At 39.7% G+C, this 16,302-nt stretch overlaps 1 protein-coding gene across 12 annotated transcripts in view; it reads right to left on the reverse strand.

The window, feature by feature from the left end:
• PUS10 (pseudouridine synthase 10) overlaps window positions 1-16,302 on the reverse strand; it is a 97,018-nt gene that overhangs the window by 61,158 nt on the left and 19,558 nt on the right. For 7 of the 12 annotated variants that reach the window (XM_043511958.1, XM_038396716.2, XM_038396715.2 and 4 more), the window contains exons 3-4: window positions 8,204-8,470; window positions 3,860-3,946 (exon numbers count right to left, since the gene is read on the reverse strand). In XM_043511958.1, coding sequence (XP_043367893.1) covers window positions 3,860-3,946; window positions 8,204-8,470 — 354 coding nt within the window. Of the gene's footprint in view, window positions 1-3,377; window positions 3,474-3,859; window positions 3,947-8,203; window positions 8,471-9,948; window positions 10,632-16,302 lie in introns of those variants that run through there. The other 5 variants (XM_038396719.2, XM_038396722.2, XM_043511964.1 and 2 more) reach the window with 5 other exon arrangements.

The raw sequence follows: 16,302 nt of genomic DNA on the forward strand, positions 1-16,302 counted from the left end.
CAGCCTAGTGGTTAGAGCACTGACCTAGGATGTGACCCAGGTTCAATTCTCCCCTCACTGCCAGAAGAGTGCTGTAACAATGAGATAAGTTATGAAGTGGGCACCGGCACCAGCACCACCTCTATCTCATGTGGCCAGATTTTGAATGAGACCCAATCCAGTAAGCAGCCTCTGACCACACCTACCGGATTGGTCCTGCATGCGGTCGAATAACTATCTTCCCTCGCTCAAGAATTACTTGCGGTCTTAAGTGGCAGACAGGTGTCCAGACACCTAGAAGGAGGCAGCTCAGAGAGAGCACACACTAAGAGGTAGAAACACAGGAAAAAAAGATTTACTTGTACTGTAACTGTTATTCTTCGAGATGTGATGCAGACATGTATTCCACTTAGGTGTGTGTGTGCCCAGCACATCAGAGCCAGAGAATGTTGCCTATCAGTACCCATGGGAGGTGGTGCTCACGCCTTGTGCTCATAGCCCCTCCCCAGGCTATAAGCAGCAGCACAGCCTCAACTCCCCCTCACTGAATGCCCAGAGGCTGGACTCCGATGCAGAGGGGATGGAGGGTGGGTCATGGAATATGCCGCCGCATCACATCTTGAAGAACAACAGTAACAATACCGATAAGTAATCATTTTTTCTTTTTTGAGTAAATGCAGACATGTATTCAACTTAGGTGACTCACAAGCACTACCCATCCTAGAAGGTGGGGCTCAGAGTCTATCTAAGCAAGGACTGCTGGACCGCTCTACCCAAGCTAGCATTCAGCTGGATGATGCAGTAATGGCATAATCAAGGGTGGCCAACCTGTGGTTCCATAGCCACATGCAGCTCTTCAGAAGTTATATGTGGCTCCTTGTATAGACACCAACTCCGGGACTGGAGCTACAAGCACCAACTTTCCAATGTGCGGGGAGAGCTCACTGCTCAGCCCCGGCTCTGCCACAGGCCTTTCCCCCACTCCACCCCTTCCTGCCCCGTCCCCTGAGCCTGCAGTGCCCTTGCTTCTCCCCCTCTTCTCCAGAGCCTCCTGCACACCACGAAACAGCTGATCGCGACAGAGGGGGAGGCACTGATGGGCGGGGCTGCCAGTGGGAGGCACTGGGACTGGGGTGGGGAGCTGATAGGGGGCTGCTGACATATTACTGTGGCTCTTTGGCAATGACATTGGTAAATTCTGGCTCCTTCTCAGGCTCAGGTTGGCCACCCCTGGCATAATGGTTCATAAACATATGTATGGATGACCACATGGCAGCCCTGCAAATGTCCAATATGGAGACGTCATGGAAGAACACTATTGATGTAGATTCCACTCTCGTAGAATGAGCTCACATTCACTGAGGAGGTGTAGCCAAAGCTATTCCATACGTAGTTTTGATACAGGATGTTATCCATGTAGAGATCACTTGTGAAGAGACCTCTTGCCCCTTCATATAATTCGCATATGAAACAAACAGGAGAAGCAAAGCATGAAACGGTTTAGTCATATCCAAGTAGAAGACCAGACATCATCTGACATCTAACATATGGAGATGCCGCTGCTCCAGAGATGAATGCAGCTTAGTAAAGAGCATAGGTAAATATATCACCTGGTTCAAATGAAACTGAGAAACCACCTTAGACAAAAATATGGGGTGTGGCCATAAATTTACATTGTCTTTGGAGAACTGGGCAACTCGGATTCTCCTTACAGATGTTATCGCTACTAGGAACGCAGTCTTCTGACACAAAAGTGGAAAGGGACAAGATGCCAGGGGCTCAAACAGAGGTCCCATCAAAGCCAGTAGGACCGTGTTAAGGTGCCACAGAAGAACCGTCTCTCAGACCAGAGGATGGAGATGAAGAAGCTCTGGGGCTGGAACCGAAGCCAACAATACGGGATCTCCCAAACTCCTGCGTGGTACTAGGGAACAGCTGGGAGGACCTGCTCCATTGCATATGTGGGCAGTAATGCCATACCAGTCCACGCTCTTCCTGGAGATGGAGAAGGAAGAGTCTCCATGAGTCCTGGAGTGGTCTCATGCAAACTTTTCCTCAGTGCACTTGACAGGGAATGGCTCCTCCATCTCTTTGGAGAGATGCCGGCTTCAGAGCTTGAAACATGGCACTCTAAGAACCCAAGAGCGACCTCTGATCCTGTAAGGTCCTCGGTGCTGAAGTAGGCCACATGACTTGTTCGAGCAGGTGCTGTTTTAGGTGAATATCCCTAGCCACCCGAGTCCATCTTATGAACAATCTACAGATTGAACACCATTCCTTGACATGGGCCTCACCCAGGCACAGCAAGCACCAAGTGTGGGGATCGCCTCTCCACAGGATGGATAATGTCTAAACCCTGGTGAGGGAATCAACAGGTAAAAACTTAACTAACTCTAACACTAAATCTACCACTAAGGGTGCTAGCTAACTATACACAACTAGGAAAAAACACTAAAATAGTAAGAGATTGTGATGTTAAGAACCACACAGAGCTCAGACTCCAGTCATGGATGGTAAAAAGAAACTGCGAGGGGCAAAGGTGGTATCATCTCATATAGCCAGGTATTTAGTATGGGGCATGAGCACCGCCTACTATGTGTACTGCTAGGCAAAATTTTCCAGCTCTGGTGAGCTGGGCACACGCACAACTGAGTGGAATACACTGCTGCATCTACTCAAAGAAGAAATTAGGGAACTTCTACCCTGAAAACTTGGGTGCTGAATGAGTTTAGATGCCTACTGGGTTTGGCAGGAGTTTTGTGGAAGGCAGTGGAGCCAAAACTGGGATTTAGCCGTCTAAATTCAATACTTAAGTGCTTAAATCTGGGGTTTAGGCACCTAAGTACCTTTGTGGATCTGGACCTATGTATTTATCTACAGTGGATCTGGATCTATGTATTTACCTACACTGGAATTTGCCCAAGATACAAGAAATAATACCCTTAATCTTAGTACAAATGCCACAGGTTCTCTAATGATCACTAATGTCCAGGACCTTCATCCCACTATGTTTACTGAAAAATTTTACTCTATCTTAGATAAGAAGAGATTTATCTTAAGTATTTGTAGGTTGCCATTCACAACAGTTAATCTCAATGCCAGTTTAGAATAGAAGGCAGATGGACATTATAAAACATGTTGTAACTAATATACTTAATACAGCAATAGTTTTAATTACCACTATATATTGTAATCTGTTGATTTGCCCAAAATTATTGGGGTGTCACATCTGTCCATTTTCTGCTATTTTCTAAACACGAGGATAGGAATGTAAACAGTTCAAATTTGACTAGACTGTTCACAAATTTTAGTACTTCACAGCTGCATTCATCTAGATTTCCCACAAAGCATGAGTCAAGTAGCCAGGAAGTCTACTAAAATAAAATATGTACTTTTACCTCTTTTACAATGCTACACAGCTAGAGTTCATCTTCAAATTCTTTCACTTGTATTCTGCACTGCCAATTACCATCTATTTCAGGAAAGGTACCAGCTGTGCTGTTCCTTCCCCGAGAAATCCACACTGCAGTGCTCATGTCTTCACCAAAGGGAACTATACACCAAGATTTTGAAGAAACTCCTTTTAGTTTTCAGATTTAAAGAAACTCATCCACTGAATAATGGAGTCATTCAAATATCTTTTTAATTAAAATAATAGCTGGCAGGACTACAGTCATTCTCTAATCATTTCTGAAGAACACTTTCTGGTTAAAAATAATATTGCTTAACTTATTCTTTATTTTTAGCGCATATTTAAAGGTACTATTTTATTCTGAAGCAAAATCAATGAAATGCAAGCCTTCTCCACTTCCCAGGACACATTCTTTGTTTTTACACGTTTAAGTTACAATGGTCAATAGACGTATCCATAAACACTTACCTCTCTAACAGACAACTGTGGTGGGAGTGACACGGAAAATACAAAGCTAGTAAACTGGTACTCAGCAGAATTAACCTTTTGGCACACCTAAAAGAGAAGGATATGAATCCTCAATAAGGGAGTTAAACTGATAATCTTTATTCTAGTGCAAACCTTCTATAACATTACTTTTTGCTATATATTCATATATAAAATGACCATAAACTCACTAAATCCTACCCAATTAGAGACAGGGTTTTTTTAGGTTTCTTTAAGGACTGTAATTTCCAGACAGATTTTATATTATTGTCACTGTATACCCTCATTGTTACGCCACTATAAAAGAAATCCAACTCAGTATTTTATGTTGAAGCTAATCATAAAGATAAGACTAGGCTTGGCAGAATTAGATTTTTTAAAATAATTTCAATGGATAATATAGATGTTTATGTTTAAACTTTTTTTTCAGTTTTTAGTGATCTAAATTTTTCAGCGCTGTGCAAAATTGCAATGCTTGTGGGAAGAGGGAGTCAGATAATCATAGAATCACAGGGTTAGAAGAGATCGCAAGGGTCATCTAATCTAACCCCCTGCCAAGGTGCAGGATTTGTTGTGTCTATACCATCCAAAACAGATGGCTATCCAGCCACTTTCTTTTGAAAACCTCCAGTGAAGGAGCTTACGTGATCTGAATCTATGTTGCCCCACACAAGGCACCCTAGTAAAATAGATTTTTAAATTATTTGAACTTCATTCACTTTTCACTAATGGCCACCTTGTTTAAACACCCAGTTTTGAAAAGGAATAGCAAAAACATGGTAATCTTCTAAAACTTTAACTAGGTCTACTTTAATGTACAGGCTATGATTAATTTTAAAAAATTCTGATGCATTAAATTAGGTTTGCCTAAAGTCTGGCCCAATTTGCTACTGTGACTGCTTACAGTACATTATTTTTATATTGCTATTCATTAAGAAAGAATATTCATTAAGAGGAATATTTCAGAGCAACACTTGGTAATTATTTAATGGCAGTAGACACTGCAATTCAAAAAGTTAAAACTTTGTAACTATTAAAACACAAATTGTCAATATCATGTCACAAATATACAATGTTAATAGCCTTAAATTAAACTCTAATAAGTTCTCAAGCAGCATTTTTCTTACTTTGCCTATCTGTAAATTTAGATTATTATTAATGGATATATTTTTTCATTGGTTTGTGCATATACAGTGAAATTGACATTTACAAAAAAAAAAAATCTAATCCTTGCAAGCCTAAATAACAGTTATTGAAGGGAACAATCCCACAGAGGTAGAGGAATGAAACAAATATAGTCTAATTCCATCTCTCGCTGTTGCAATTCTACGATAACACAAATGCAGAAGTCCTTAGGATAGTACACTCACAAACATATTACTTTATTACTTTGAAGATTACGAATTATCCGAGATAAAATACTTTATCTTTTATTTTAAAAGCAAATGCCTACATTATCTCAAGATTAGTATGTAATTTTTTACAAATATAAGAGGCAGCATCAGAGCCCAGATTTCTATTCTATTTAATACTAAACAACTAAATTTGTCACACAAAAAACTAGCAGGCAGAGTTTGTCTTTCCTATCTTTCTCTCTTTTACCCAGTATGACCATAGGTACAGAATACATGGCATTACCTCCTTTGGCAGGCCTCATACATTGAGCGTAGCCTGTTGCACAGATGAGCTCCTTCCTTAGGAGGCAACTATTCGCTTCCTGTGGGCTCCCTCTCCTCTCAACTACCACTGTTACTTCTCCTTGCTGGGAAGAGTGAAATCCCAGTGGTATGCCACCAGCAAATTGGGAAAATAATATCCCAGCATTGCTCCCCAATGCCCAGGCCCAAGGAAGGGGAGTGAAAATCCCAATAGTAATCAAAAGCAAATGCTGCTGCTGCTGCTTCTCCTCTCTCACCCGGCACATCTCCTACTCATCACCCCACACGTTACTGTCACGGCCCCTACCACCCTTCCTCTCTCCCCTCAAATACTGCCAACCCTAAGTACTAGAAAACCATGCTCCCAAAAAGTCATGAGAGAGTCTTAAAAATAATACATTTTCAGTTCTTTTTCTTATCCTTCTGCTGCTGGAGCCATCAGGGTTGCTGCTGCTTCTCCACCACCCTATCCACCCATCTGTGCAAAGGCTTCCTGGTGTCTAGGAGAGCAGCAGGAATGGGAGAGCAGTAGCAACAGAGCCCCATGCAGAGGTGTGTAGGACAAGGACTAGTTGACATAGGGAAGGAAGAAGGATGGCAGCAATTGATTTTTGGGAGTAGGGCTATAAAAGACTTTGGTTGCAGGGAGGGGAGTATCTGATTATTGGGAGAGAAGTAGTAACAATTTTGGGATGGGGAACAGGTGCTAGGGAATAGAGATGGGATGAGGGGAAGGGAGAATGAGGAGCAAGGGTCCCCCTAAGCTGCATGGTTATATGGCCATGCAATCTGCTGGCAGACATGGTACATAACCATGTGCCTGTTGGAAAGGGAGCTGCTCTTCTCTGGGCTGTCCCTGCCTGTCCCTCCCTCTGGAGAAATGAAGTGTGAAAGGGAGCAGATAGGTGGTGAAAAGGAGGCAATAATGAACATGGAGCACAGAATGAATGAGGAGGGAAGGTAAGTCCAAGGAGCGGGAGGAAAGAGAAGGAATGAATGAGTAAAAGGGGTAGATAGAGAGACACACTGAGCAATCAAAATGAGTTATTTTGATACTCAAAGTCTTTCCAGACTCTAAGATGAACCCCTAATTCAGAATCTTGAGAACTTCAGTCTGTATCTGCTACTTAAATATACAGCATCAGATATTTAACTGACTCCAATTAAGCACTGGCTGGTGTAATACCAGAGCTGTTAGCTACACACCTCTGCTGGAGTTACACAAACATATTTGGGGGCATTGTCCCAAAATCCACATATTTTGGTAACTGTTAAAAAAACATGGTTGCTTGCAGTGTTGTAGCCATGTTGGTCCCAGGATATTAGAGAAACAAAGCGGGGGAGGTAATATCTTTTATTGGACCAACTTCTGCTGAAAGCTTTGTGTAGATCAAAAACTTGTCTCTCTCACCAGCAGAAGCTGGTCCAATAACAGATATTACCTCCCCCACCATGTCTCTCTAAAAACAAGTGGTAGCATTCCAATTAAAATCAATACTGTATGTCAATTGCACTGTTAGGATAATGAGTTTCTTTTAGGAAAGAATCAGCCTTGGCTGTTTTTTAACCAATTGCTGTCAGGTTTTCTATTGCCACTCAGTGGCATAACTTTAAAAAGCCAACACTAAAAATCTGGTCCATAACGTAGAAGGTATTTTGCCTATGAAAAAGGAACAAACTCATGCACTGTAACAATAGAAACTGCACAATTCTAACTGGTCCCAGTTTATTGGCTATGCTGAATCCAATGTTCATTCTACTAAATCAACTAGTCTTATTTATCAGCACTAACATCAAAGCTTCCACTAAGTTTTGAAAGCCCCCCTGCACATTTCACTCTGTTACCCGAGCAATTTTATCCTTCATATATGGTGTTTACAATGCTTTTCATACTATCTTTTTCCCTAATTCACAATCATATTCGCTCTTATAACTTTTATGCTTACAGTCTTTTGTGCCACCAAATTACTTAACATTTTTCCTTAGTCTGTGGCTTCCTAAAGATAAGAATACATTATAAGGGCGATTCATGCTGCTTTACAACTCCTCTATCCATTAAAAATATGCACCTAAGAGAAATACTGAACAGCACAGCACCATCAACTGCGTTTCATGCCTTATTTATTCTCCAGTCACAAAGCATAAGTAAAGATGTGCTCACCATCTACAACCACATTGTAGTAGTACTGTATTCAAGTACCATGGAACTGCTGTCAGCCCTTTGCTTTTGAAACATGATCATGGAGGTCTGAGTTAGATTAGCTTCAGGAGACAATTGAAGGTTCACCTGTCTTCTCAGGCTTTTTTAGTTAAACTATAGCAAGGACAGGGTAAAATATGATCTTGAGCAACCCAAGGGTAATTCCCCTTTGTTGACTGTATATGAGGTACCCAGAGACCACACCAATAGTGTTATTTAAGTAGTTAAATCAGTAATTGCAGATGATGAAACGAACTGAAGCATTTTCCCATCTGCTCTTGATTTAAGTTACACAGCGTATTTTAAATCTAGATGGAGCCACTCAACTACATATGGGACTGAAACTGATTAATGATTTTAAAAAACAATAACAACTAGATCACAGGGTTTGCATTGCAGGATTCTACCAAACACACATTTAACAGCTCATAGAAAAATGTGTCTACAGAGCAGGAAAAGATCATTTACCTTCTTAACAAAATCTATCTCGCAGAACTCCTGAAGAATTCCCAAGCACACACTGCAAACCTTCGGAGTAGAGTTCTCCATAGCAACATTTATATCATCTGCCACAGGGGTCTGCTGGAGGGCCCCATTTTGATTCAAATCCTCAGCCCCTTCTCCCATGTTCTCAAGTCTGATTCTCTTACATGGGGGGTCAGCTATTTCACAACAAAATCTGTCCTCTTTTTCTTTATCGTACTCCAGGAATTCATGCAGCTCTCTAAGCAAATCCTAAACAACAAAGAAATGAACAGTAAAATGTGTGTGTTTGCTTCACAGCTAACATACAGCTTCTCCCTCCTATGTGTAAGACTCATTTATGCAGGCGGTCCTACAACAAGCACCAATAACTCCAGTTCCAAAAGGTGATATTAACTGTTCTAGTTTAGCTTTAAATAGTGCATATAATTACTAGCTTTTCATAATGTGTTGAAAGATTTATTTGCAAAATTCAAAAACTACAAGTTAAAATATTACAACTGTAAATGATACACAGATAAATTAAATTTTGCTGAACAGACAACGGATTTCTTTACATTATGTAAATAACAAAAGAAGTTCTTTACTATGGCCCTAATTTTCAGAAGTCCTGTGTATCCATAACTCCTGCTGAACTCAGCAGAAGCTGCAGGTGCTCACCACTTCTGAAAACTAAGTCCTGTGTAACTTAGATTATGTTGCCATTTAACATATCCATTTCATTGTCCAATAATTACAGTAGAACCCCATTAATTCTCAGTTTGTTAATCTACAGGCCTAATAATTCCCTTTGAAAAAATTAGCAGACTCATGCAACTTCTCAATGAAGATGAAATAATATGTACTGCAATGAGGTCTCATATCACACAGACTTCAAAAAATTTAAAGTCTACACTAATACACTACTATGTATGTAGTAGTGTATTAGTTATTGCACATAAATAAAATTTTATTTATGTGCAATAACTAATACACTACTACTTACATAGTTACAACTAAACAACCCTTGCAATAAAATTATATTTTGAGATGCAGTATCATTAATTTATTTTTTTTTAAATCACATTAGTTTGGCTTACCCACTAATTCCCAAAATTTAATAATTTACATTGGCAATGAATTAGCAAGGTTTTGCCATATCTTTCAGGAGGAAGAAATGCAATTTTGTCTAGTAGCTAGATCATGGGATTGGGAGTCAGAAGTTCTGCATTCTATTTCTGGTTCAACCACTGACTTGCTGTGTGACCTTGGGCAAGTCACTTAACTTCCCCTGTGTCACAACATCTCCATTTGCAATGAGTTATAAATACTAGCAAATAGAGAGTCCTAACTCAGTGGATTTGTGAGGCTTAATTATTTTAAGCACTTGGAAATCTTGATTGATATACATTTTCTGGCATAGCTACCATATTTCCTGTGCATGTTTTTTGTTGCCTGATTTTAGGATGTTAATATTATTAATTTGGATAATATGGGTTATAGGCTCACCAATTAATCTGATCAGAAGATAATAAGGTTCTTGTCCCAGAATCAGGCTACAGAGTTTGCAAAGACTGTTGGGATGTATGAAAGGACACACACACTGAGATAAATGTAGCCTTAAAGACTTTTATTGAGATAAATGGAATAATAATCAAATAGTAAAATAATCAGAGTTACAAAGGCAATAATATTATTCTAGAGATACATGTGCTATTATATACTATAAAGCTTTTGATTAATATACTCACACTCTTCCTTGATAACCTGGTTGTAAGAGACAAAGAACCAGCCTCGCCTCTGGCATGCCAAGAGACTTCTGGTCCAGATTCCTCAATTCTTGCATGGGAGGTGAAGAGCTTAGGAGAAGCTAAAGAGCTAAAAGCTATTGAAGCTAACTTAGAGTTTTACTTAACTAACTGACCTAAAACTTACAGTTAAGAACTAACAGACTAATGGACTAATAAACAAAGAAGGCTTGAAACTTGAAGCTTATAAACCCTGAAGCTTAGAACCTTAGAAGCTTCCTTGGCATGGTGGGTCACCGCTCTTATAGATCTTGAGCACTCAGGCCCTCCTTCTATGTCCAAACTTAGTTTCCTCAACCACAAAATGTTAGGCTACCATGGGCTGGTATGTTTGTACATATTGATGACATATACATACATATTAATGACATTAGATCATTCTCACATTTGTTATTTCTGTCCAACCCAGCTATTTTGGTTCTTTCCTTGTGGTGTTCCTGTTAAATTTACAGAGGGTATGAATTTAGGAAGCCCCCCATGCCAACCTACCTCTACGTATCCTTTATCTATCTATGTTAAAGGTCGCATCCATATATGGACTTTATGCTTTCTCTTATCACCACCTATATAGGTGAAAGGTCCCGAACATATGTATGCTAACTTTGCTATCTGGGTAAAAGGTTGCAGACATATGTATGATAAACTCTCTTACAGTGTGTATGATGAAACCCATTGTTTCATGTTGTCTGTGTGTATATATAAATCTCCCCACTGTATTTTCCATTGAATGCATCCAATGAAGTGAGTTGTAGCTCACGAAAGCTTATGCTCAAATAAATTTGTTAGTCTCTAAGGTGCCACAAGTACTCCTTTTCTTTTTTGCGAATACAGACTAACACGGCTGCTACTCTAAAAGACATATGTATGCTAACTTTGCTTTAGCTCAACCTATAGGATGTGGCCTGTAGGTTCCTTGTCTTACAGCCAAAATACTTTAATATAAATCTATTATAATAAAACAAATGATCAATCCCACAAGAAAATAAGGAATCAATAAGAAAAAAATATATAGGCAATCAAGCAGGCTAGCCCTATAGGTTAAATTTTTATAAATACACACGTGACCCAGACTCATCTTATCTTCCCCAGAGCTCAGACTTTTGTCAAGGGGCGGAGAATCCTGCCTCCACAATGCTACCTTAGGACAGACAAACTGATGGTTTTAAGTTCTAAAAACAACTTTCTCTTGGAACAATAACATTTTCAATTTAAAGATTTAGGATCATTCTCTCAGCAAGGTCATTAACTCAAACTATTATCATTAATCACTTAAGACAGTGAAATAAACTTATATGGCACTTCAAAGAGTGAGGCATGTTCCTTGTCCCAAACAGTTTATATTTTCTAAGGACCTGATCCTGCAACTGATAGTGTGCAGGCACAATAGTTTACCTAGTCAATGTGGCCCAGAGGACTGGGCACTGTACAGAACTCAGGAGATGTGGGATCTAACTCCTGGCTCTACAACTAGCCTACTGGGTGACTATGAGCAAATCGCTTCAATGTTCCCTGCCTCAGTTTCCCTATGTGTAAAATGGGGATAATGACACTGAACTCCTTTGTAAAGCACTTTGAGATCTACTGATGTTAGGAGCTAGGTATTGAGAGCCACAATAGCGTTTAAGACAGACATGACACAAGACAATAGCATAGATAAGGGAGAGTGTGGACAGCACTGGGGAGTAGAGGATTTCTTGACAAATTGGGTTTTAAGGAGGAATTTGAAAAAGTAAAGAGAGAGAGAGATGAGAAGACTGTCAGACAAGAAGTGAAAAACTATTTCAAGCAGAGGGGAAGCATGAATTAACCTGGGAGTGAGAGGATACAAGGGAGTAGTAAGGAAAGATGATTATGAGAGATGGCTAGAACAATTAGAGGAGAAGAAGGAAATGAACACAGATGTAGGCGGAGGGTAAATGAGATAAGACTTTGTAGACAAGGAGGAGATAGGGTGGATAAAAATCAATGATTTTTTAAAATCAAAAATATCCCATTTTATTTAAATCGATTTTTTTAATTTAAATGAAATAAAAGTTTATTTTTTAGAAGTAAACCTAGTTACAATTAAATTTGAAATTGACAACCTGAGTTAAGGCCTAAACTTTTTATAATATTAAAATCACTTAAATTAAATTCAGAAACAATATTAAGTAGTACATGTTTGCTGTCAAATTTTAAAGAAAGTCTAATCATTGAACTGATAGAAGCCCCTGGCTAATCACCTGGAACCAGAGTTTGCTGAAGCGCTAAACTAGATTTTGACAGCCATAACTTCTTATGCAGATGCAGAGAGTAATTTTTTTTCATTTCAGTTTATTCAACTAGTACAATTCAATGATTAATTCATTCAAAGTTAAGAAGCCAATTAGAAGATGAAAAAGCTGAAAAGCTTGTTTTCTTCTTCCAATCTCTGAATAAAAATGAGGTGTGAGAGGATGAGATTTACTAGTTCTAAAATCTTGAAGGACATGGTGACCAGAAACAATCAGTTCAATTCACTAACTACAGATAATATTTCCTTTGTTTAATAAGTTAGTTTTAAATGCAAAATATATTATGATAATTTTTGATAAAACTTTTCTTATATATACACAGCACATTTAAGGTAGTTTTATTTAATAAAAAATTAAAATGTTGGTTTGGGACATTTTAATTTCATCTTAATTTCTATCCAAATACAGCTTGACATAAATTTTTTATTTGTGATTTATCATCTAGTAAATAAGAAATGCATCATTCACCATTTTCTAACATAATAAAAATGTAAAAATTAAAAATCTGAATAGCTATTGTCATAAATATAAAGGAAAGGGTAACCGCCTTTCTGTATACAGTGCTGTAAAATCCCTCCTGGCCAGAGGCAAAATCCTTTCACCTGTAAAGGGTAAGAAGCTAAGGTAACCCCACTGGCACCTGACCCAAAATGGCCAATGAGGGGACAAGATTCTTTCAAATCTGGAGTGTGGGGAACAAAGGGTTTGGGCTGTCTGTGTGATGCTTTTGCTGGGAACAGATCAGGAATGCAAGCCTTACAACTCCTGTAAAGTTAGTAAGCAATCTAGCTAGGAAATGCGTTAGATTTTATTTTGTTTAATGGCTTGTAAAATAAGCTGTGCTGGAGGGAATTTATATTCCTGTTTTGTGCCTTTTTGTAACTTAAGGTTTTGCGTAGAGGGATTCTCTATGTTTTGAATCTGATTACCCTGCAAGGTATTTACCATCCTGATTTTACAGAGGTGATTCTTTTACCTTTTCTTTAATTAAAATTCTTCTTTTAAGAACCTGATTGATTTTTCATTGTTCTTAAGATCCAAGGGTTTGGGTCTGTGTTCACCTGTACAAATTGGTGAGGATTATTATCAAGCCTTCCCCAGGAAAGGGGGTGTAGGGCTTGGGGGGGATATTTTGGGGGAAGATGTCTCCAAGTGGTCTCTTTCCCTGTTCTTTGTTTAAAACGCTTGGTGGTGGCAGCATACTGTTCAAGACCAAGGCAAAGTTTGTACCTTGGGGAAGTTTTTAACCTAAGCTGGTAAGAATAAACTTAGGGGGTCTTTCATGCAGGTCCCCACATCTGTATCCTAGAGTTCAGAGTGGGGAAGGAACCTTGACAGCTATATAATTGCTTAAATAAATATGTACAGATATAGTGTTTCTTCCAAGTTAGCAAGAAGCACCAAATTTAGTGTAAAGCCTTTATTTAGTTGCAAATCCACATTTTAATGGATACTAATGAGAATCAATCTTTCTTTTGGAAAATAACTAAAAGTACAAATGCAAAATTATTAAAATTGATGATTTAAAGTGACGTTTTCCTGCTTGCTGATTTAAATCATGAGTCAAATCAGTGATTTAAATTGCTTTGATTTAAATCAAACCATCTTGGGAGGAGGTGTTTGGATTTGATATGATAAGAGAAAGGCGGCCAAGGAAGGGATCCAAGTGTGTGATGATGACAGGTCAGAGCAATAGAAGTGGAAGATAATTTTAGATTGGGATGTGGGGAGAGAGGTGAAGGGTTGGTAGTACAGAGAGAGATTAGTTATCAAGTTGACTAATGCATGGACAAATTTTGCAAGAGCAGAGACAGGGAAGAAGTGTTGGAACTCAGTGAGAGACTGGATGTGGGGAGAAGAGGAGAGGAAAAACTCAAAGTCGACACCAACATTGTGAGTCTCTGAAGTAAAGGATCCTGGAGTTGTCAATGGAAACAGAAGGGAGACGGATCTGAAGCAAAGATAAGCAAGTTCAGTTTCGGACAGTTTGAGTGGAGAGAAATCCTGGAGCAGTGGCTCTCAAGCTTTCCAGACTACTGTACTCTTTTTCAGAAGTCTGATTTGTCTTGTGTACCCCCAAGTTATACCTCACTTAAAAACTACTTGCTTACAAAATGAGACATAAAATACAAAAGTGTTATAGCACACTATTTCGGAAAAATTGCTTACTTTCTCATTTTTACCATATAATTATAAAATAAATCAACTGAAACATAAATATTGTACTTACATTTCAGTGTATAGTATATAGAGCAATATAAACAAGTTGTTGTCTGTATGAAATTTTAGTTTGTACTGACTTCACTAGTGCTTTTAATGTAACCTGTTGCAAACCTAGGCAAATGTTTAGATGAGCTGATGTACGCCCCTGGAAGACCTCTGCGTATGCCCAGGGGTACACGTACCTGGTTGAGAACCACTGTCCTAGAGGAACAGTTAGAGAAATCTAGAAAAAGGAGGAGAGTATGAGGGTGGAGAGGTATATTTGGAAATCACCTGCATATGGAAGCTACAAGGGAAGGGGATGACCTTTCTGAGACAAACAGTATAGAGAAAAAAAGAACAGGGCCAAACACAGAACCAGAGGGATGCCAACAAACAGGAACAGAGATGCGGATGGAGAGACATAAGAGAAAAGCTGATTGAGTAGCCAGTAAGAACTGAGGAAAATCAGAAGAGAACAGATATTATCAAAGAGTGTAGTTTAGAGCAGTGGTGTCCAGCTTGTGGCCATATTGACTCTAAATTGTGGGCCTGGCATGCAGCCATTCGAAGAATGTGTGTTTGATGACAAACTGAAAGTTCGTCCCCAAGCCAGGCCCTGTGATATTTCAGAGGAGGTTACTCACCCTGTACAGTAACTGATGTTCTTCGAGATGAGTGTCCCTGTGGGTGTTCCACTTCAGGTCAAGGTGTGTCCCAGCGCCTTCGATTGGAGATCTCTACAGCAGTACTTCCAAGGGCTGTGCATGTGCTGTGCCTGCCTCTTGAGCGGTCAGTGTTCTAATAGCACGTGCACAGCCCGGGCTCCTCACTTCCTTCTCTACAACGGAGTGTGTTACAAATTCCAAAGTAGAGGGGAGGATGGCGGGTACTGGAGCACCCACAGGGACACTCATCTCGAAGAACATCAGTTACTGCACAGGGTGAGTAACCTCGTCTCCGAGAGAAAGATGTCCCTGTGGGTGCTCCACTTCAGGTGACTGAAAAGCAGTATCCATTAGGATATTCGTGCCTCATCCAAAGTCCCAAAGGCTGTTGACAAGACAGCTCTATCCAATCTGGTGTCAGATGCTGCAGTGTGAATGAGAGCATAGTGATTAGCGAAGGTAAGTTTCGATGCCCAGGTAGCTGGCTTGCATATGTCAGACAGTGGGACATTACGGAGAAAGGCCCTGGAGGTGGAGACAGCTTTGGTAGAGTATGTTCTAATTGATGTAGGAGGTGTATTTGCCTGAGTTGGTAACAAAGGCGTATGCAGTCAACAATCCATTTGGAAAGTCTCTCTGTAGAGATAGCATTTCCTTGTGAGTGCTGAGTAGTAGAGACAAAAAGTCTAGGGGTTTTCCTAAATGGTTTTGTTCTATCCAGGTAAAAGGATAATGCTCTGCGAACATCAAGAGTGTGCATTGTCATTTCAAAGGCATTAGCATGAGATTTTGGGGAAAAATGTTGGAAGGTGTATAGGTTCATTGAGGTGAAAGAAAGAGTGTATCTTAGGTAAGAACCTTGGATGCATGCGGAGTATGACCTTACTGCGGAAGAAAGTGGTATACGGAGGGTCTGCCATAAGCGCCCCCCCCATTTCTCCTACTCATCTGGCAGTTATGATTGCTATGAGGAAGGCGGTCTTCATGGATAGGTGGAGAAGGGAGCAGGTAACTATTAGTTCAAAGGGTCTATACATCAGGGCTTTGAGGACTAGGTGTAAATCCCGAGGTGCAGCAGGTGGTTTCACATCCGGGTATAACGTCTGCATGCCCTTCAAGAACCTTTTGGTGATTGGATGGACAAAGACGGTTAC

Source organism: Dermochelys coriacea, chromosome 3 (genome assembly GCF_009764565.3).
Source record: "Dermochelys coriacea isolate rDerCor1 chromosome 3, rDerCor1.pri.v4, whole genome shotgun sequence".
Taxonomy (NCBI): domain Eukaryota; kingdom Metazoa; phylum Chordata; order Testudines; family Dermochelyidae; genus Dermochelys; species Dermochelys coriacea.